The 23612-nt window shown below is 38.1% G+C and overlaps 1 protein-coding gene across 1 annotated transcript in view; it reads right to left on the bottom strand.

The window, feature by feature from the left end:
• PDGFC (platelet derived growth factor C) overlaps positions 1-23612 on the bottom strand; it is a 104062-nt gene that overhangs the window by 20526 nt on the left and 59924 nt on the right. Inside the window, exons 2-3 of the mRNA XM_083631329.1 lie at positions 22176-22371; positions 3787-3967 (exon numbers count right to left, since the gene is read on the bottom strand). Coding sequence (XP_083487455.1) covers positions 3787-3967; positions 22176-22371 — 377 coding nt within the window. The remainder of the gene's footprint in view (positions 1-3786; positions 3968-22175; positions 22372-23612) is intronic.

The following is a 23612-nucleotide window of genomic DNA, read 5'->3' as shown; positions in this document are numbered from 1 at the left end:
GATGCTCCCTTTGGCACTAATTAGAGCTTTTGCCCTTGGGTAATAGCCGTGTGTGTGTGTGTGTGTGTGTGTGTGTGTGAATTGGACTAGAAATATTATATAATATCAGACTGATACATCTAATCAAGTTTTTTAAAAACATGAGAAAATGCATATACCATGTCTGTGTTTATTGAACTTGGCAAATCACATGAATTCACAATGAATTCACAATGGCATATGGCATATAAACTGATAAAAATGCAAAACTGATAAAAACACAAATAAAAGTTGTTTAATGAAGAAGTGTATATCTTTAAGGCAAATATTTTCTTTTTAAAAAGAAGACAGTTCCACTGCCTTAAGTTCTAGTAGTAAGGAGTGACTAATTAGGTTTATACTGAATATCTGCATTAAACTACAGCTCCAGTTGCCTCAGGCTGAGAAATGTTTCTTAAGCCAATAATAACAACCCAGCGCAAATTGCTATCTTTCTAAGTGAATGTCTGGTACATATACAAAGCTCAAAACATTTCAGAAAATACATTTCAAACTAGGGTGGTCATTCAGAAGCTTCTTGGATTTCCATCTTCCATCTCAGCTTCCATGCAAGAGGGGTAAAGTGAGTTTCTTGTAAAGAAAATTTGGCATGATCTTGAATGACAAATGACATACTACCAGGTGCCAAGATAGACGGGGGGGGGGATCTAGCCGCCCCCCAACTTCAGCTTCAACTGGAGCTGCTTTGTTCTCAGTGCCCCGAATAATTAATAACTCCTTTGGCAATCAGTCATGCATTCCTTAATGGCACTTCAGGCATCAAGTGTCCCATTCACCCGCTCCCCCCCACCCAAGTAACAATAGACTTTACTACACTGGGTGTTCTATGCCAAGCTTGTAACTGACATAATTTAAACTAAACAAGTCGCTAGAAGGAATATTACCCAGACCCAAATTGGAATTTTTTATCACGTCTGTTTACATAGCATACTGTTGCTATGTAAATCATATCAGTATCGAAGAGACTTGGGCTAGACTTTCTTAACATAATTTTTTGGCAAGTCACTTCCTTTACTGCATACCGAGGGAACCTATGTACACTAATGCTATTATGTACCCCAAGACTTAAAATGATTGCGTGGATCCAAAGATGAGTGATATGTCACCATATTTTTTGTCAATATATAAAATACTGTTTCCAAAGACCTTTATATTCGAAGTGATGTTTTCAGGAATGCATAACCAATGAAATGCTAGGATGAGCTTGTGGTAGAAAATAAAATGTTTCTATTTCTCATTTATTCACAATATTATTATGAATGTCAATGTTATTAGATCAGGTGGTTTTCCGTATAAATGTAAATGCTTAGAGGAGAAAGCAATGAAATATTGTTGCAAAATAATGTCCAAAATTTAGTGACCTCTGCTCTGCTCATTTTCCTTTTGTCTGCACTAAGTTGGCTGATTTACCAATTATCCTTCAGATGCTTAATGGACTTAGAAGTTGTTCTTCAAGGACAGTTTACTAAAATTAAAAATATTATAGCAGATACTTTTCTTTTTTAAAAAACCCACACATTCTAGTTCTGAAAGTGGTGGAAGTTGTTCTTTTCACTGTGTGTGGTCTCCAATAACAAATAAAAATGCACACTGTTCAATTTCATTTTTCTTAGTTTGTCTTTAGTCTATTTTCTATCAATCTATTCTGTCTTCTCATCTTCAAGAATTTAAGCAGGAAGTGATGTTTTACCAGTTAGGGACAATTCATTAAAATATATTTCCTTTTTTAAAAAATGAAAATGTTATTGACTTCAGTTTAACATTTCAAAATAAACATTTTACATAATACCATATAATCAATGACTTCCCTCCAGTGGCGTAGCGTGGGTTGTCAGCACCCGGGGCAAGGCAAGTAATTTGCGCCCCCTAACCCGTGGATTTTAGCACTCGAGCAGAGAGCTGCGAGTGCGAGCATGCCCCCCCAGATGTTGCACCCGGTGCGGCCGGCCCCCCTGCACCCCCCACGCTACGCCACTGCTTCCCTCATTCCCCTTCCATGGTTCATTTTGTTTGTCTATTACACCTCCACATTTTAATATGACCATTTTAGTCAGTTCTCCAATCGTACAACACTCAAATATTAATTAAACAGTAGGATTTATCTTAATGCTGCCAGCATTTTCAACTGTGTGCAGTTATTTTCCACATACTCAACAAAAGATTCCCACTCCTCTTTAAATACGTGTTCTTCTTGCTCTCTTATTCTGTACGTTAGACCTGCTAGTTCCGTATATTCTATCATCTTAAGTGGCCAGTCCTCCTTACAAGGGACCTTCCTCACTTTCCATTTTTGGGCAAACAAAACTAGAGCCACTATTATTGCATACATAAATAAGTTTTTCTAACACCTGGGAACTTCTGCCTGAACTAATCCTAACAAGAATGCCTCTGGGCTTTTGGGGAAAGTGCTTTTAAACATTTTTTTTTCCATCTCATCATAAATCATTTCCCAATGCTCTTTAACCTTTTTACATGCCCATCACAAAATATGTTTCAAACACTTTATAATGAGTTGAAGAAAATGTTGAAGATTCATTTTGTGAGAAAACCAGAAACTTTTCTTTTATGTACAATGGGTGGGGATGTACCTACCAAACAGGGGGGGGGGGATTGTTTATGTATGCTACCATAGCTGCTTGAATGATTTATGCCCAAAGATGGAAGGAAGAAACAGTTCCGACTAAGGAAGATTGGCAACTAAAATTAATGGAATATGCAGAAATGGCAAAACTCACCGGAAGAATAAGAAATCAAGAAGAAAGACTTTTAAAATTAGCATGGGGAAAGTTTATTTATTATTTAAGGACATACTGTAAACAAATTAAAACATTACCAGGATTGATATAAACATGTGCAGTAAAGAATAATTAAGGGGAGGATAAAGGAAAAGTTATAAATATATTTGAATTGGATATGCAGCAATAAAAATGCTGAAGGGAGAGGAGGAAAGTCAAAATAAATTTGAAATGATTTTGTTCTTTTTGTCTAAAATGTTTGTAAAAATTGAAAATGAAAAAAAATGTTTCAAACACACTTCAGCTCTTTTTAATCATAATTCTGTGGTTCCTGTGTGGAGGTGCATATCCCAGAGAGCATAGGATCAATCAGATCCTCCTCTCGGAGAGAGAGGGGTCTGCCCTCTGAAACGGAGATCCAGTGTAAGATGCCTGCTATGTGAAGCTATAGAAAGGTCCACCACCAGTTCCCCTCCACTGTTGGAGGTCTGACTTTGGACAGGGTGGAGAGAACAAAGAGGATGCGTTCCAGAGCCATGCCTAGAGAAAGATTCATAGCTCTCCCTGGAATGAGGAGCATAGTATGCCAGGCTGGAGATACTGTAGTTTATACCCTTTCAGTGAAAGTGGCTCTCAAAAAAATAAAAACCTAGACTGCATAGCAGCACACACACACACAACCTGATCTTCTGCTCTGCCAACATGAGTCCAGCGGGGGATAGGAAAAGGTTTGCCTGCCATTCATTTTCCCTCCTCCTGCCATTTTTGATTGCTCTGCTCTTAACAATTTTATCTTTACAGCAGTTCTCAAATGTTGTTGTTTTTTCATTCAAGTCCCTCCTTGTAAAGTTACTCCAGCTTCTGCCCCATTCCTGAGGCAGAAGCACTTCTAAGCGGATTACAAGAAACATTATACAGCATATAATGTATTGTTACACTTATTATTATTTTTCTTTATCATTACAACTTGGAAGTCTAAGAGCTAGAAATACAAGAGGGGAAAAATACTTACTGGTACGAGGAGAGTATAATGGATACAGAATCCAGGTTCAGAAGGAAAATATTCATCAGAAACAAATCGTATTCTGATCTGGTTTCCTTTGGAAATCTGTTTTCCTGGAACAGTAGTGGAGCCGCACCACCGTCCTAAAATAGTGCCATCGCTGGGCTCTTCAACTTCTACAAAGTCATATCTACAATGAAAAAATATACACTGTTTACTCGGTGATTTACTTTCTATAGAATCTTTATACAACAGAATTACATAAGAAGAAATACATAAGCTAACAATAAAACACACTACTCCATTTTCCTGGGAAAGTTGGATCTTGTCTCACCAGAGTTATACAGAAGAAGAGTTTGGATTTGATATCCCGCTTTATCACTACCCTAAGGAGTCTCAAAGTGGCTAACATTCTCCTTTCCCTTCCTCCCCCACAACAAACACTCTGTGAGGTGAGTGGGGCTGAGAAACTTCAAAGAAGTGTGACTGGCCCAAGGTCACCCAGCAGCTGCATGTGGAGGAGTGGAGACACGAACCTGGTTCCCCAGATTACGAGACTACCGCTCTTAACCACTACACCACACTGGCTTTAATCACCTCCATGCTTTATTACTGTGTGGTCCTAGCTACTGTGGGGTCCACTACTGAAAAGTGCCCATAAACTTGGAACTTGTACACATTTCTGCTGCCAAGTCATTGGCTAGAGCTGCTTGGTTGGGTTAGAGCACATCAGCCCATTTGTTGTTGTTGTTGTTCTACATTAGCTACCTGCTTGTTTCAGGTTTCCATTAAAGGGCCTTAGATGGCTTGGGACACCTCATTGCGTCACCTCATGCCCTGCTTTCAACACTAGAAATCTTGCTACATGTGCATCCTCCAGATGTGCAATGCTGTCCACAGGATTTGTGCTCAACTGCTACACAGTTTTAGTACCAGATGAAATGCTGACACTTTTGGGTGACTCTGTTAAACTGAATTTGCTTCTGTCTTTAGTTTAGCCTTGTTTTTGTTATGGCTAGCATTATGGATATTTACCCTGTTATTTATTCTTGCTTTTTTGTTTTGTTTTTGCTTATGTTTGTAGTTTATCTTTTCCTCTGCTGATTGTAGCTTAGATTCTTTTAATTGATTTGTTCTTGGTTGTTTTAATATTTGTATTTTGTAAACTGCCTTGAGTTATTTTTAAAAACTTAGTAAGCAAAGCTGTAATTTTGTTTTTAAACAACTCTGAATAAATCAAATGCAACTAAACTGAGGATTCCATTTTTGTGCTTTCTGTCTTCCAAAGAGAGGGAAAAGACTTGCAGAACAGTTCTGTCCACTCGGATGGGGCTGGGAATAATATTAGATAAGACAAAGGAATTCTGCCACAGCATGTGGGGATGGTCGAGTAGATGCTTTGCATACTCAAAGTCCAAGGCTCAATTTACACAACTCCACCTGGAAAAGGATCTCAGGTAGTAGGACTGGAAATACCTCCACCTGAATTAGAGTAGTTGACTACATAGACAATAGTCTGACTTGGTATAAAGCAGTTTCCTGTGTTCCTAGTTCCATTGCAATTAACGTGGAATGAAGAGCAATAGCAATCAGCAATTATTAGTTGTGCCTCACACCCTGCAATTTCAAGAGACTTGCCCTTCTCATTCTTTGCATTTTGCAAAGGATGCAATGTGGAGAAGGCACAAGAGCTGCTTCCCAGAGTTCTAGGAAGCAGAAGTACTTAGTAAATCTTTTTAACTCCATTTTTAAAAAAGTATTATTTTGGATTTAATAAACGACACCAGTGTTTTCAAAATAGTGGTAGTTCTGAGGGCTACAGAAGGTGGGGTACAATGACTTGAAAACACACCTTTGTTCCCTATATAAATAGGGCACACAATAGCTTTGGTCCTCACTTTTATTCCACAAATGGAATAGGGTTCACATTCATGCCCTACCTTTGTGCCTTCTACATACGTCAGAAACCTACTCCTGAATATTGGAATGTCCTTGGGAATCATTTTAGCTATGAAGAGGTGGAACAGCTGGTGGAAATCGCCCCTACCCTTTACGTGAACAAAGGAGAACTCTGAATCCTAGCAAGATAATATAATATTTATTCAAAGATTAGAGATGTCTGGCAAAAGTTTTTTTTTTAAAATTGCAAGAAAATGAATGTATTGATTTGAAAATAGTGATTAACTAAAATATTGTAAATATAGATTAATGTTATGCCTGACAAATGTGCCTCTCATTATACTATTAACACTATTAATTTCAACAATACAATTACAGGACATAAAACATGAAAAACTCAAGTTAGAAAAGACAGCAAAGTATATTGTCAAGCAAAATGAAAGTCGAGAACTGTTAAATATGCAAAACTGGCTCATGAGCTAGTCTTTGCCTGACTTACAACACTACTGGCAAAAACAGTTTTTGATTATCCATGTAAATTATTGTTCTTTATTCATTGCAAATCTGCTTTTCAAAGTAGCATGTAGAGATCAAACACACATTGAATCAATAAAAGTCCAGGGAAATGGAAAAGTGATATGACAGAACACCTGACACACGAAGTGAAATGAACTATCACTGACAAGAGAACCCCACATGTCCCCAGGTGATCATTTCAGAGACTTTGTAATCCCTGTAATATACCCACTGGTATTGTATTGCACAGTCCAAATCAGCATTTAAAGGATTTACTAAACCTGCTTTATTGGCTAATCAAATGTGAGTTTCTCACAGCAACATGATACAGTACATGTATAACTAAGTGGCTTATAATGACTGCTTCTCAGACTTATTCTTGGGAACTTACAAAGGATTTATTTTTCTTTCATATTTTACAAACAAGTCTGTTTTTTTAAATTATAAACACAGTGTCTTTTGTCATTAAGCACATTTATGCTTCTGGTTTTGCTTTAATAAAACTCTAAAAAGATACTGGGTCTACCCTGTCAAAAGTGCCTCCCACAGTGTCCATCAGTTAAGAACAATGAAACAAAAGCATGCTAAGCGGCTGCTTTTGAACTCTTGGTACTTTTTCATCCTGGGGGTACACTACCATGAACTGCAGAATTTTGCAGGAGGAGGGATCGTGTTTTTAATGGCCTGCCAAATTTGTAAATTTTGGGTTCCTTCAGTTTCTCATTTTCCCAAACTTAAGTTCAGTTCTCAATATTTTATCATGAGTGTGTGTGTGTGTGTGTGTGTGTGTGTGTAGTCCTCATGAAAGTTCATCAGTATTTTAGTGCATTTCCCCCCTAATTTACACATTTTAATATTTAAAATGCAACTGTTTTTAATAAGTGCATGCTATTTTTGCCAATTATATGCACTTTAATACATACTTTACCCTAATATATACATTCTAGTACATGTTACTTGGCAGGAGAACTGCACTGCAAAATTCAGAGAAGTACAAAGTTTGAAGAATGGCTGTGTTTTGATTCTCATTGTTTTGGAAAGTGTGAATCAGGTAGATTTATATTTAAATGCAAACCAAATCAGGTCTCTAACTCATTTCTACAGGTGACCAAACCATACAGCTGAATATTTCTATTTTAAACTCTGTGGTACATAAATTAAAGTGACTGTTATGCTCTCTGTAACTAACAGTGAGAATGAAAATAAAATTAAAAGAAAAAAACTTTTACCTGTGGTAGCTGACACCTCCAGAAATTAGGATACTACAAGTATCCATCACACCCTTCCATCAGCTCCACCCATTCAAGCCTGATTGGTCCTCAAGACTCAACTGGAGGAGCAGACAAGGAATAATTCCTAGAAAACCCACATTGCACAACCTTACTAAAACTCTGGTCCATATGTATGTCCTTAGTAACAACTGAAGGGCAAAAATCTCACAGTAAGGTTTTCAAGATTTTTGCCCTTCAATGTGGTTAGTGTGCTGCACACACTGAATGATATGATATAAGACATGAACTGTCTATTTCACAAGAAAATGCATTTACAGTATGAAGTGGCACTTTGCCCATTCGCTAAATGTATTTTGACAGCCTGCCAACTGAATCAGATGTCCACCACAACTCTCCTTGTACTGCACAGGCTGACTGAAATCTAAGCTGCTGTGAAAGATCATAAAGCAGGTGAAATTACAAAGGTGCTCAGGTGTTTACAGAAACCCTGTGATGCTGGTTAAAGCACAGCATGGAAGCTAGATATGACTGGTCCGAACGACAGACATAGCCAAAAAATATATACAGTAATCAAGAGACAGAGACTTGTCAATCAGCAGTAAATGGTAAATTCTTTATTGCATTATCCTGTAGCTCATTTTATATAATGAAAATGTATAGTGAATGCAGGGTTGAGTGCATCAATCAATATATGTTATTGTCTAGCACATATTTTGGAAAGTTGTTTCTTTGTACGTTCACTATGCATTTAGACACAACACATTGTAGTCAAATTTTGAATGAATTTTCCTGAGTTCAAAGAGCAGGTTTTGTCTATGTTTGGATTTAATTTGATATCATTTTGAATCAAGATGGTGGACCGAACCTTTCAAAGCTGCACTGATTTTTTTGGTGTCTTAGAATTCCCAAACAATGCTAGGTATGAGGTTGCTAATATGCTATAGAATAATTTCAAAATCATCACTTTATTTCCCCTTCTGCTAAGAGAGACAATACAAGGAGAGCTTCTTATATTGTATTTGTTGCTGCTGCTGAGGAATAGGTTTGCTTGACTGATCATCTGAGAAGAAACTATTTCTCCATAGCATGGAAATTATCAAAAATGCCTCAATGTCTCTCAAGAACCTTCCTCTGTCTCATAAAACTTAAATCAAATGATGAACCATTAAAAGTACTTTCCTAAGATATAAACTTTCCTCCAACCTTGGATTTTATTTATTTCATTTTTTAAAACATGGTTTTCATTTGTTAAATCTGTTGGGACAGACTGCTTACCTTGGCTTGCAGTTCAATAAGCATTGTGTAACATTAACCTTCTATGAACTTAAAAAGAAGCTAATGTATATAAAACACAGGAACTCACATATAATAGAATTGTTTACATCCAAAGCTGTTCAGATAGAACAGAAACTATATTTAGGTTCATCCCAGTTTAATAATTTGAAAACTCTGCCTCAAAGTACTTTGAGGCCATATAACTACTTCATCTAGGTTGCTGTTCCTGGCACACTTCACTAGGACTTCAATGGAATTTACTTCTGAGTAGACTTATTTAGCAATAAAGACAATATGGTCCAACCTATACTTTGTGTAGGACTGTACTATCAGAACTGCCTTGTATATAGTAATATAGAAAGGCAGCATGAAAATTAAAAGTGAAATGAAATGAAATACAGAGCCAATCATTTAGCAGTTGTTGGCATCTCTCTGTATCAAGAAATAATGGAGTGCACCTCTGGGGATGAAGTCAAACTGCTGCATTAGCAGCACTAAAGTAACTTCCCTGAAATGCAAGACTGGGCAGAGTGTATGGAGGTTCTGGGCTGCCCAGATGACAAGGCCTCACTGATGTGGTCCAAAGCAGAGCAATAGCTCTGGCACCAGCTTGGCTACAATAGTTGCCAAAAGGATGCATAAGAAGGCACCACAGTTGCTTTGTTCCTCCCCAGTACTTTTAGTTTGGTGCTATGCAGCAACTAAACCAAGGTTTAGCTTAGCACATTGTTTGATCCAGGATTGCAGTTAAGCGCTCACTTCCTTAACCATAAGCTGTAACCAAGCACAAAACATTAGCCACAACTTATGGTTAGTGAGGAACAAGTTTAACAACAAGCCCATTATCCTTGACTAAGCTGGTTACAGTTGGTGGGAGTTGAGTTCAACCATATCTGGAGGGCCACAGATTCCCCACTATTAAAGTAAATGACACATGTCAGGTGGGTCTTCTTGCTAGTGACATCAATTATGGCAGTTAGAATCAGTTAGCTTCCTGACTCTACTATACACCAGTGGTTTTAAAGGTAAGATATCCCAATTTACTATTAAAAATCAAATATTCAGATCTTTTAAAAACACCCAGCTTCATTATCTACAATTTCTGAGGACTTCATATCAGATTCATACTAATAAAATTTACCTTAATTAAATTCACTTTCACATAGTTCAAGTCTGGGTAATTTGCCTTGATATCTAATTTACTCAGTTCACGTAATTTGTTTCCTCTGTCTTTGTATAAATGAAATTAAAATGAAACCCAAACTAATTTAGCAGAAACTATTATGTTAGTCATTCATGCAAATAATCTGCCCTTCAAAATGTGATTCATTATCAACCAATCATAAGTATGTAAATACATTATGTAACACCAAATATGAACTCAAAATTCCACTTCATTTTGTCATCTCAAATTGAAATGTTTCAGCACATTCTCTATTCATAGTAAAAGAGCTTGGTTTGCGCCATTTCAATCTGCTAACTTACCAGTGAGTCTTTCACGGTCCAACAACTGTTAAATTATTGCACTCCCCCTCTCCTCTGTATCCACATGTTTTCTCAGAATTAAGTCCTACTGATTTCAAAGCAATTTACTTCCCAGTAAATATACTTAAAATTGTAGCCTTAAGCAACTGTTTGACATTTCAGCTTTTAAAAAAAAATATCCATGCAGTGTTAGTGTATTATTTGTTATTTCTGTCTAGTTGCCAAGTAGAGAATCACCCTCAATACCAATGACACCATCATAATATCCCCTCCCCCCTTTTAAAGCAGCCTTCCAGTTAGCCAGTCACCTGAGGCAAATAATTCCTTTTGGATGAGCATCCTTGGCAGACCCAGCAATCAAAGTGCACTGCAATAAACAGGAACAGGGAAGTAGGCAGGTATAAGGTAAATGTGATTTAGGGTTTGGGAGTCTTTTAGTTATGTCCTGCATTACTGCATTAAAAGAAAGATTAAATCTTAACAAGCCATGAGAGAGACCAACAAACAAGGAATGAAAGTGGGAAACTGAATAAAAATGCTTGAGAGGATCAGGATTAAGTAAAATGAACAAACAGGGATGATTTATACGAAGCAGAAGGGTAGGGAACCTGTGGCCCTCCAGGTGTTGGATTCAAACTCCCATCATCCTCAGTCAACACTGGACTGAGAGCAGCTGTCCAACAACATATGGAGGGCCACAGTTTCTCCATCCCCACCTATTTAAAGTTGAGGGATATTCATAAATACAATACAGTGGTACCTCTGGTTACGTACTTAATTTGTTCCAGAGGTCCGTTCTTAACCTGAAACTGTTCTTAACCTGAAGCACCACTTTAGCTAATGGGGCCTCCCGCTGCCACTGCCGCACAATTTCTGTTCTCATCCTGAAGCAAAGTTCTTAACCTGAGGTACTATTTTTGGGGTAGCGGAGTCTGTAACCTGAAGCGTCTGTAACCTGAAGTGTCTGTAACCTGAGGTACCACTGTAGTGAGGATGCAATCGGCTCCAATTGACAAACTCCTTCACTCTATTACACCAAAAGCAAAAAGGTACTATCCAAGAAAGCTTGGGGCAATAATGTCACCCTTATTCTGGGTTGCTAGTGTACAACACTTCTGTCTCTCATCTGGATTAAAGTTCAGCTTCTTTGCCCTCATCAGCTCCAAAACTGCCCAGACACCCATTCAGGGAGCAGCCATCTAAAGGTATCCTGCCCCTCTATGGCTGTCTTTAATGGAAAGGAACTGCCGCCCAGAAACCACAAATCTTACTTCTTTCAAATCCCTCAATCCCAGAAAGTCTTTTGAACAACCACATATACCCAACTCCGTTGTAACTAAGCCAAAGTCAGTTTTAAAAGTCACATATTTTTCTTCTGTTTACTGTAGTTTCCTTGTAAGTATATGCTTTTAGACTGTATTCCCCTTGGAGCAAGAACATTACACCATGTAAAGCAACATGTACCTTGCAAAGCACCAGGTACATAAACAGCAACATCCAACAACCACCACCACCATCTTGCTTTTACAGATGCCGAGACAACCTGAAGGCCATGTTTTGAGTTTAGACCTTCTAAATATTATTTTATTATGTGCATAAATTCATACAGACTCCTCTGTGAAATAAAATAAAAATGATTCGACAGCACCAAACCCTTACTCCATATTGAACAGATTTTCTATTTACACAATATTCTGCCCCCATGGCACGGTGTAGCATAGCAGCCTTAGAAAATATTTTAAAATCAAATAAATCTAGCTACTGTTATTTTCTTAGATTACTTAACCTGAGTTTAAGAGGAAAAATAACACAGAAATCTAATATGCCACTGCATCTTCTTAGCTCCCTATGGTGTACTCTTGCACCCACAAGTACCAAAAATGACCACAAAATAAGCTGGCCTAAACATTCCATATATTAAATCAATATTTAATTAATCGTGCAATGGGGGTTAAGAGCATAAAAAGGCTCTGCTGAATCACACTGACAGTCAAATCCATCATCTTTCTGACAGAGGCCAAGAACTCTCATGTCCAAAGTGAGAATTGTGCCCAGTCTTCTTCAATCTCATGCCTTCCAAATGTTTTGGATTATAATTTATCCCTACTGCTGGCCATGCTACTTGGGGCTGATGGGAGTTGGGCCCAAAACATCCAGAAAGCACCAGGTTGGGGGGGGAGGCTGTTATTGAAATCTGATGTTGAATATATCGTAATATTTGGTGCAAAATTTAACATTCCAGACTGGAACTTTTTTTTATGACTACACTCGTTCCTGGCTTTATGCCATGCAGACACATATTAAATAAACCTTTAAAAGACATTCATATGGGGGAAATTTCCAGTGCAAACAGGGGCCCTGAAAAGCAAACAACTCCATATTAACTTTTAGTTAAGGATATCTCCATGTTTCATTATGAAAGATCATCATTACTAGCATCCAAATTATTTTAGTCCTGCCCCAGTATAGTCACTATATTAAGAAGACAGCAATGATAGTTCTGGGCAACTAGATAAGCAGTGCTGAATATTGGAAAAAAGAGAAGTGTTTGTAAGAAATGAAAAGTAAGGGGGAGACCTGGGAATGGGACAAGAAACAACTGTCTCTAGGACTAGGTGCCTGCTGTTTATGCTAATTAAACAGCAGAATAAACTTACTTCTAGAGGTAAATCTGCTATTGGTAGGACATTTATACCATAATGAAAATATAGTGCCCAATACGTGCATAAATTGTGTTTAGAGCCCATACATAGTGTGCTTTTATTATGGCTCTTTTTATGAAACTGCTTGCTTTTAACTCTTGTCTTCACCATTCACACCTTCACACAGAAGGACCTGAATTCTTGGTTACAGACCTAAGTGTTCAGGTTTGCACTGTACAACTAAAATACATAACCCAGAATAGTGTGTGGGTTTTTGTCCCTTTGCTGCACTCGTGCTACTTTTAGTAACCAAGAAGGAAAATGCTCTATCAACATTAATTTCCCCCAGAATCCTCTTGACAGAAACAAGATCTGAGAGTGCACCAGTCATTTCAAAGGTAAAATAACCCTATTAAAAACAAAGTCAGCAAAAGTAACATGAAACAATTTTAGAAGCAATACAGTTTGGATTAGGTTCATTTAGCAAAATATTTTGATACTGAAAACTAGTTTACTTCATTTGAATGGGCTGTTCAACAGAGAACACCCGAGTGATGTGTTTTAAGAAATATGAAACATTATCCAAACCAGATCTGCAGATACAGATCCTGCAGATACTATAAAAGAAATAAAACACTAACAGTACAATCCTATTCATGTCTATTCAGAAGTACACTGCTTCCAAACCTACACAGCGAAGAGCAGGATACAATTTTTAAAAATAAGAAATAAGGGGGGGACCCTATTAAGTTCAGAGGGACTTGCTCTCAGGTAAATAAGTACAGAACTGCAGCCTATCACAGTATAACCCTTACAGACCTAGATGCTATCCTTACATTGGCTGTGAGAACAGTTGTTCAAATGAATAAGGCACAGCTGTGAGCAGCAAGCTTTTAAATATTGACAGTGGCGTAAGTGGGTCACTAAAATGTTTCTCTAAAATTAACCTTTCTGAAAATGCAAGTGATCTTTTCTTTAAGTTTCAATTCTGTTTATAGACATTTTTAATTTTGCTTGTTTATGGATTGGAAAGTTGATTACGTTATGAAGACTGCATTACAAATCAGCACAAAATTGACTGGACTAAAAATTAACTAATGACAAAGGTAGGGGCCTGGATACTTAGGAAATATTTTCTGTCTCCTCCCCAGAACCCCATTAGGGCTCACCATCTATAATCCCAATCTCCAATCTATCAGGCAGTGCCAAACTCACCCCCACCTGAGAGGTGATGGAACTGATTTCCAGTGAGTTCCGGATGAAAAAAAGCCCTGTTCAGGGTTTCCAAACTTGAGTCTCCAGCTGTTTTTGGACTACAACTCCTATCTTCCCTAGCTAGCAGAACCAATGATCAGGGATGATGGGAAAACAGCTGGAGATCTAAGTTTGGGAAACCCTGCATGATCTTCCACTTTTTAGACATATGTTACCACTTCAAACCTGGTACACAGCTTGCAAAGTATGAAACCTCTGTGTACAACTTGATCCATAGGACCTACCAAATAAATCTAACCCCCGAACTAAACATCTTCATCCAGAAGATTCTAAAAACATCAAAGGGACTTAGGTAAAGGTAAAAGATAAAGGACCCCTAGACAGTTAAGTTCAGTCAAAGGTGACGATCGGGTGCAGCATTCATATCGCTTCAGGCTGAGGGAACCAGCCTTTGCCCAAAAACAGCTTTCCGGGTCATGTGGCCAGCATGACTAAACCGCTTCTGGCACAACGGAACACCATGAAGGAAGCCAGAGCACATGGAAATGCCGTTTACCTTCCCACCACAGTGGTACCTATTTATCTATTTGCACTGGTATGCTTTCGAACTGCTAGGTTAGCAGAATACAGTGATTAAACACTAACCACATGGAGGGAGGCTGTCTGAAACTATATCTTTTTTTAAAAAAACTTTAAAAAGCAGCATATGGAAAGTTGGTTGTAAACCCCCTCATCTTTTCCTAGGCATTGTAGGGCCACTTCATTCATGACAATCCCAACATGAGATCCTTTGAAAATCATTTCTCAAAGGCATATGTAATACTCTTACTACACTTTGAGGCTTCATTACAATCAAGCAGTAGTTTATTGTTTAAATATTCCCACACATTAAAATGGACATTCTATGAAGAGTTCATTAAATATAACAAAATATCAGATGAATTAACTCAATCTAAATATTGGACTGGCACTCACGTAATCCATTCTAATCAGGTATTATACATATGTAGCTACCAAAATAATTGTCCTTTGATTTCTAGGTTGTGCTTTCAAACTAACCCTTTGCTGCAGATACTATACAAATCTAATCTTACTTTTATCTGCATATGACTAGGAGAATCATACAAGGGGGTGGGGGAGAACCACCACTTCGAAGCAGACACATGGTATTCTCCAAATCCCAGGATAGTTGGTCCCTAAATCTAATAAAATGTCTTGGTAGCTGCTGGTATAAAACATCAATCAAGACAGCATATGCTGTAAGTGGCTAATAAATGTTATAACCCTACATGGAGCACTGCCACATGAAAGCAGTTTTTGGCAGACTTCATATGGAGAATATAATGCATGAAACAGCCCTTTTTCCATTTTAAAAATCCAGATAAAAATCAAAATTGAAGAATTAGAGCTGGATGGGTCTAGGAGACAATCAAGCAGAGAGCTATGACAGGATACATTGAGAAATACCTTCCTAACTTTTTGGGAATCTTCAAAGAAGTGAATTCCATAATCTCCTTGAGCATCTTATTCTATTACTAAACTACTATTGTAATCAGGACACATTATTTAATCCTTAATATATGTCTACATCCTGCACTCTAAATATCATTGCTTTATTTTCTTTTATCCATGGATAAAGGCACTCACTCTCTGGAATCCTTTTCAGTAACTGAAAGCTGGCATTATGTTAACACTTAATCTTTTCTTCAGGCAAAGAATATTCGCTTTCATCACTCTTGGCTATGAGCATCTCCTATTATGACTTTCATACATTTTATCAGATGTTTAATTAGCTCTTCACCTACACACCTGGGACATACAGCAGTTGCCACAGATGAGATGTAGACAACAGAGCCCATAGTTGAAAAGGCTACCACAGCATATGGGTTTGATAGTTTTACTGGGATTATTTATTCACAGCAATGGAGAGTTGTATGTCTGGTAGGGATGTACAATTTCAATCAAGAAACCTGAATTTCCCAATCCAGAGGATTGGCTTTAGAAAAACAGAAGCACTTGGAATTCAACTAAACATGTACACACACACACACACACACACACACACACACAGACAGACATTATGATACGCAATATATTGCCAGGTCAAAAATTATGAAACCAGTTTTGGATGATATATCGATACATCGCCCAGCCCTAGTGCTTGCACTGATGGAATGATTATAATAGTGTCGTGCTGAATATTCCTCCCTAGAAAAGCCAATCATGGATCTACTCCTTCAAAATGCAGGAAACAAAAAAGTGTGCTAAGGGAGAAATCGGAGATTGCAGAACCCTAACTTAACTTTCTCAAGAAGGGATCTGAGGAACTGAGGCAAATAATGATGATGAGAGACAAATTACAAAAAATAACACATCACTGGGTCCAGATAGCACCCAAAAGTTCTTAAAGATAGTTGTCAAATTGGAACTTTCTGTACTTTTAAGGGCTGCTCCACGTGAACTGTTTATTCTGCTTTCACCCTGATTTTCTTGCACAAAGCTAACATAGGGGTTCAACTAACTACGGTTTTTACTGAACATTTCTCTCTCTCTTTTTTTTTTTTTACAGGGCAGTAGTATGACAATGAGAATTCATCCTGATTTGCTTGTGGTGCGTTTACATGTTTTCTGGTTATTCATCTGTTTCAATACATTTCACTTTCACTTTCTAAACTGCCCAAAGTCTTCTCCTCCTTTTTAAAATGGGTTTGTTGTGCTATGGTAACAGTGCTTGCATCCACTTTAATTGTTTAAACCTCATATGTGCATGAATATTGACAGTCTGGAGAGACATTCCCCCCCTCCAAAAAATGTCCCTAAAATCAGTCTTCATATCTCAGGACTGGAAAGTAGCTAATGCAACACCATTTTTTAATAATAAAAAAAACTAATCTAAGGGCGACCCAGGAAATCACAAGTTGGTTGGCTTAACATCTGTTCAGGGAAAATAATAGAATTCTCAAGCACGTAGAATAACTGGTCTTGCTGCAGCACAGCTAGGATGCCTCCTGCAAGGGCAAGTCCTATCTTACTAACCTATTAAAATTATTTGAGAGTATAAACAAGCATATAGAGAGAGATTATCCAGTTGATATTGCATACTTAAGGGACGCGGGTGGTGCTGTGGTCTAAACCACTGTGCCTAGGGATTGCCGATCAGAAGGTCAGTGGCTCGAATCCCCGCGACAGGGTGAGTTCCTGTTGCTCGGTCCCAGCTCCTGCCAACCTAGCAGTTCAAAAGCACATCAAGTGCAAGTAGATAAATGAGTACCGCTCTGGTGGGAAGGTAAACGGCGTTTCCATGCGCTGCTCTGGTTTCGCCAGAAGCGGCTTAGTCATGCTGGCCACATGACCTGGAAAAACTGTCTGCGGACAAATGTCAGATCCCTTGGCCAGTAAAGCGAGACGAGCACTACAACCCCATAGTCATTTGCGACTGGACTTAACTGTCAGGAGTCCTTTACCTTTACCTTTACTGAAGACTTTCAAAAAGCTTGATGACGTAGCTCACCAAAGGCTTTTCCTTTACAGCCATTTTTCTTCTTTTAAGTAACAGAAAAGAGGTGCAAATATGACTTCATTGTTCAGCAACGACAAATGCCTCCTAACATATTGTTAAGAGGGTTTGGGGGGGGGAGTAGGCCATATGCCTTGGCCCCTTCTAATTCCTGAATTCCACACAGATTTGATTCCTGGAATAGCCAGACTAGCTTCCTGGTAAGGTAATGGCCTAAGTATGGGTTGTTAAGTGGGTCTGTGCCACAGTGGGCCCACCTCCCTCAACGGCCTGGTAGTTAGAAAGCCAAGGCCAGAGCTGAGTTGTGTGAGCTAGAAGCTAGAAGCTGGCAGGCAGCAGGCTGTGCAGCTGGGAGACAGAACCATGCCTGATTCCTGTTTGAAGGCTATGGCTATGGGAGAAGCAAGACCCACTTGGGGTGTTAATGCTGTGGATCCCTCCATTGTAGGCTCAGGTTGTAAATATGTGTAAATAAACTATATATCATAAAGATACCACAGTCTCCACTGCTTCTGATTCCAAATGAAACACATACCCTGGGTAAGCCTGGAACCCCTGGTGTTTCACACCGCTCAGAGGTTGAGATGGCTTATACTTAGCAAAACACCAAGCAGACTCCAGCTACCTCATACTTCCTTATTCCTGCTTGTGGTGCAACCATAAGAGAGATAACTTAAGAGGGAGTCCAGAAAGCTGTGTCTCACATGCATGTAAAAGATGCCACACCCTGGAAAATAGGTGGGAAATAATAGATAGGGGTTACTAACTTTGCTCAATCAACAAGAAGAGAGAACTCTGGCTTTCCAATTTAAGATCTTGTTAAGATTCTCAGATATACACTGATGTATTCAGCATGAAAGGCTTAGCTCATATGTTTTTTATAATCCTTTGCTACAGTGAGCCCTCAGATATCCCAATGTTTAGTCTATTTATTATGTTTATCATAACTCACAACTCCATAGTACTCATTCAATGAACTCCATAGCTAAGCAAATAACTTTCCACTGTGTAAGTACATACTTCAAAGGAAAGCAACGTAGTTGCTATTGTTTCTGTCTGAAATATTTGTATCACTATTCAGGGATGAGAAGCAGCTCCAGAAGCACTCTTGATCATTTTATAAACCAATTATTAAAATGAATTGGTAATAAGGTGACGTAATTTCTAAAATGACCATTTCATGACTGCCAGAAACAGGAATAAATGGCTCTCTCTTTCCCAACGACAGGTTATTCAGAATGCTCAATGCAAATATTTTTCCTGCAGATCTTTTGCATCATCTGAATTTTCTACATTAGTGCTTTCTAACTTCCTTTATGCTGCAATTTCTCATTTTTTTAAAGTCAAGACTCTCTACACATCATAGACCCCATTATTATATAGCTCTGGTAGCTGCAATGGCATCCTCTGCTGGGCAAACAGGCAAAACCATCAGACAACATGCACTGTTATTGCAATGGCCAGCGTAGTAGTGCTGAATGCAGCATTGCACCAGCAAAATAACCATAAGGCACAGAGCATTTGAGCCACTGGTCTACTCCAGTACTACTCTTAGCTGCTAGCCATTCACATTGAACTTATTCCTTGTGCTCAGTGATTTTTTTTCAGCGGGTACTCAAGGGTATTCAGTACTGGCACCTCTTTTTTGTTGTTAAAAAGTGCGGTACGTACTGTAACAACTTCATGGTGAATACCGGCACCTATTTTTCTAGTGGAAAAAAGCACTGCTTGTACTATTGTTAAACAAGCTAAACACACACACTCTCTCTCTCTCTTTACTGGTAGAAAAACCTTTATAAGCCAGTCCACCTGCATCATTTTCTATCAGCCATCTTCTCCTACATATTGATTCGGTTACCCAATGATTCTAACCTATTTCTTTCGCTGAGGTTATCTTTTCCAGGTATCACTTGTTTTCAGTTGAACACACAAATCAATAATCAATTCCAAAATATATCATGTTTTTCTTAGTCAATAATCCAAACCTTGTATTTTTAATTGCATTCATTTTCATTTTCCTCACATGGAGAGTTACGGAAAAAGAAAACTGAAGACAGTGAATACTGCTTTGAATGAGTTTCAGGCATGCTCCTGGAACTAGAAGGGGAAAATTCAAGCCTACAAAAAGAATGTGATGATTACAGTGACTACAATATGACTGATTTTATATTGTGCTTCTATAAAGTGACCAACGTAATCTATGGGAGAGGTTTATCAGCATTTTAAATTTTAAAAAGGGGAAAAAACTTAATAAAATGGAATCTTCCATACTGTACAGACATCAAAGATATTATTGTGGATATTGATGTCATTCACTGGACCAATCTTCCAACTTTGGTTTTATTACATGTCTTTACAAAAATTGGCTAAGGACCACAAAACACTCTTTGAAGTAGCATCAAAGAGGGGAATTTTCCTAGACTCAAAGTCTGAAATAATTTCCTTGACTCTCATGTGCTCTGTGTCTTACTGAATCTGCCTCAGTGGGAAGAAAGAAGTGCTGTGCACCTGCTTCAAGCCCATCTTGACTCATGGTGACAAGTGATCAAGAACCTATATAGTTTTTACATTAACCAAGAACTTTCTCTCACAGTTGATAGGAATATATTTTCACTAAATTCCAAGAAGCATATGGGGATGCTGCCTTGGGCAGCCAGCGGGGACTCCCAGGTTGAAATGTCCACTCAAACTAGAGCCTAACTGTGTGATCTTGGGCTCGTCAACAGCTCAGAGTTTTATTAGGATTGTTGTGAAGATAAAGAGCACTTGGAACTCATTAGAGTAAATGTGGACTAGAAATGTAAATAAAATAAATAAACCATTTCTGATCTATCAAGGGCATCTATATTTGTCCTTTTTTCAGTTTTTCCATTCCTTTTCTGGCCTACCCTATTATGAGAACACACTTTTGCAATATGATTGGGAAAGGAAGCATTAGTGACCACTTTTTCCACCCTAGCTAACTAATGATGCAGAAATGAAGTGGAGCAAGAAGACCATTTTGCAGAATTTTCACTTGATATTCTGCACCGTCTGTGTATGTGTGGCCACCACATTGTGTCCCATCAACTCACAAGCAATGCCTCCAGAGGAAAATCGAGGTCTGCGGCATAGCAGTGAATGCAAAATGGCAGTTAAGACTGCTAACCCAGTTGCTATTACTGTCACTTGCAGCAGAAGCACAACAGAAAAAGAAGACACTTAAAGAAAAAAGAAATAACACTTCTAAGGAAAAACAGTGTGCCCCATCCACAAGAAACTGTTGAATTATACCCCTCTTCCCCAAAATTAAGTGAAATGGTCCTCCCAATTTTTCTGTGCAGTATTAGGGTGGAGATTTTGTGCACAGCTGTCCTTTGAGATAAATTCATATGTACTACCAATGTCCCATGTTAAATGGATTTTGAATTATGCCAGATCTATATAAGTGCAGCCCATAACTCCAGCTGCAAACTGTCAAATTATTCATAAGGTGCTTACCCTATGAAACAGATGCCGTCTCTCACAAGGGGCCTCAGTACCCTCTGTTTTTATACTTATGCACATTGTAAATAAGAGCAGTGTCTGACTTTCGGGGTGGAGAATTAAAGGTGTAATCATATTATTATTATTTTTAAGCTTTCCCCCCATTACATTAGGCATGCAGAGTCTTAGACTAAAGTGCATTTATACAGCATATTTCAGTCCTAACCACTGGTTTACTGATTCAAACCTAAGGCAGTGTGTGTGAAAGAAAGAAAACATTAACCCATATTTATATGCATCCTTTTCTGTTTAAATGATTCAAGTACAATATGCACAAATCCATTAAAGGTGGTGCATGATTTAGTATCCTTGATATAAATGGAATTGATATGTATATAATTCTTTTTGAATTGCACCCAGTTGCAAGTCTCTTTCATATATAAGCTGTGGATATTTCATCAAAGGACATTTAGCAATTTATAGATTTACTTATAAACAGGTGTGTAAACAATACAGGAGAACCCATTTTCTCGCATCAGGAATAATCTGAAAATATGGATGATGTGAATTCATTGTGTCTGTAGCACACAGTCATTTGAATTATATATCAGTCACTCTTCCAGTTATCTAAATTTTTAACTATTCAGAGGTTTTATGTACCTACTGTGTAATGTGATGCACTACAGAACTTTCTCAAAGGTGTTAATCATTTCTTCAGCAATAATTTAATTTTAATGGTACACAGCCATCTGAAATAACACTGATGAGTAATCTCATTAAACCAGTAGGTCTGCTGAATAATCAGGTTATGCCCCAAAGTACTTAACAACATATTTAACTCTTTGACCTCACACATTCTGTAAGAAAGGATAATTGTACACCTAAGCAATTTTAACTCCATTGTGAAGGTTATATCAAGGCTTTGTAGAATCGAAAGTTACCCACAAATACCAACAGATATTATTGTCTTGGTTTTTTTATAAAAAAATATGGCACTGGGTTTATATACGTAAAGGTTTGTAGACGCTACGCAGGGTGCAGAGGTCTAATTAAAAATTTGAAATGACAGACCATGGTTGAGGGCAAAGTTTGTAGTACGCCATCCATCACCACTTCTAACAGGCTTATATGAACTCAGCAATAGTAACTTACTTGCATATGTCATCTTCTGGGTCCTCAAGCCCAAACCTTTCATCAAAAGTGAGCTGTATCAACACATTCTCCTCAACTGCTACTAATCGCCACACCAGTACTGTGTTACGGGGATAAGTATATGGGAACTTTGGGCTGTGAATACTTCCATTAGCAGACACTGTAATAATCTTCTCATGTTGTGGTTCTTGTACTCCTATAACAAAAAGAAATACACAAAAATAGAAGCATCAATGATTTGTACAATGAAGAATACACTGAACAAGATGATCCAGAAAACTACTTTAGATGCACTTAATGGGATTTTGAATTTTTCTTTTCACTTGTAGACACCAAACCATATCAATTTCCCACTTTCAAAATAGGTTTAAGATGCTGCTTGAGAATTAAGTCCAAATTTCTCCTGGATGTTCAGAACATGTCCCACTGTTTTTAGAATTAGAGATGGCATTACCACGTATAAAATAGACAGAAATAGAAAACTTCTCCCTTTGTTTCTTAAAAGATGGGGATATATTACCGAAAACATAAATGCAGATACTAATATTTACATGGTAAAGAAACTATAATATTCAGATAACAGTGCTGATCATCAAATAAATTATGTTTTCTGTCTCTGCTCAGATAATTTAGTAGTACAAAGAAATTCTAAGCAATTAGGTTATTTGGGTTATTTGAGAGAACATTTGTTTCCATGTCAGATGCCCACCACTACAGATGGGTGATGGCCAAAGCAGCAAGGAGGTCAACAGTCCTAAGGATCCAGGCAGTCAGGGTGGTGAGGCAAAGCAGGATCAGCACTTTGGAGAGAGACCAAGGTGAGGGTTTCAGAACCACGGTTAGTGATCTTGCAGCTGAGACAGAACATGCAAGTTGTCTCAGTGGTGTCTCAGTGGTATCCTTTCTTATCACAGCTCCACATGGGACAGATTAGGGAATGGATCCATCTCCAGCTGCCTTAATTGTTGGACTTTGCACCTGAGGATTCCTGGCCTGTGGCCATGATACTGCAGCTATTTTAATTTCCTATGTATGACCTACACAGCAAGACACAGTAATGTTAGGGTTCCTTAGGATATGAAATCAGGATCAGATGACATAGCTTCTTCCTGGCCAACAAGATATATCAGAATGGGATTGTGCTGATCCAGTGATACTTGGTGTCAGGAACAGTAATTATTTGTTTCAGTGGTTATTGATATCAGGAATAGTCAATTTAAGAATTCTTAACTCTGGCATTTAGTTATAACATTGTCAACCTCCAATCTCTAACCACAGCACTCTCTCAAAAAGGGTTATCATACTCTCACTTGACAATATCAGAATGCAGAGTTTTACTTACCTTTCATTATTTTATTCTTTTAGTTAACATGAAGCATAAAATTACAATGAGAGAAATAAAAAGCAACATCTCTACTGCTTCATATATCTGCCTCA

This window comes from Podarcis filfolensis (genome assembly GCF_964270895.1).
Source record: "Podarcis filfolensis genome assembly, chromosome: 9".
In the NCBI taxonomy this organism is placed as follows: Eukaryota; Metazoa; Chordata; class Lepidosauria; order Squamata; family Lacertidae; genus Podarcis; species Podarcis filfolensis.
The sequence above is the reverse complement of the archived record's forward strand: the minus strand, read 5'-3'. Positions and strand labels throughout refer to the sequence as shown.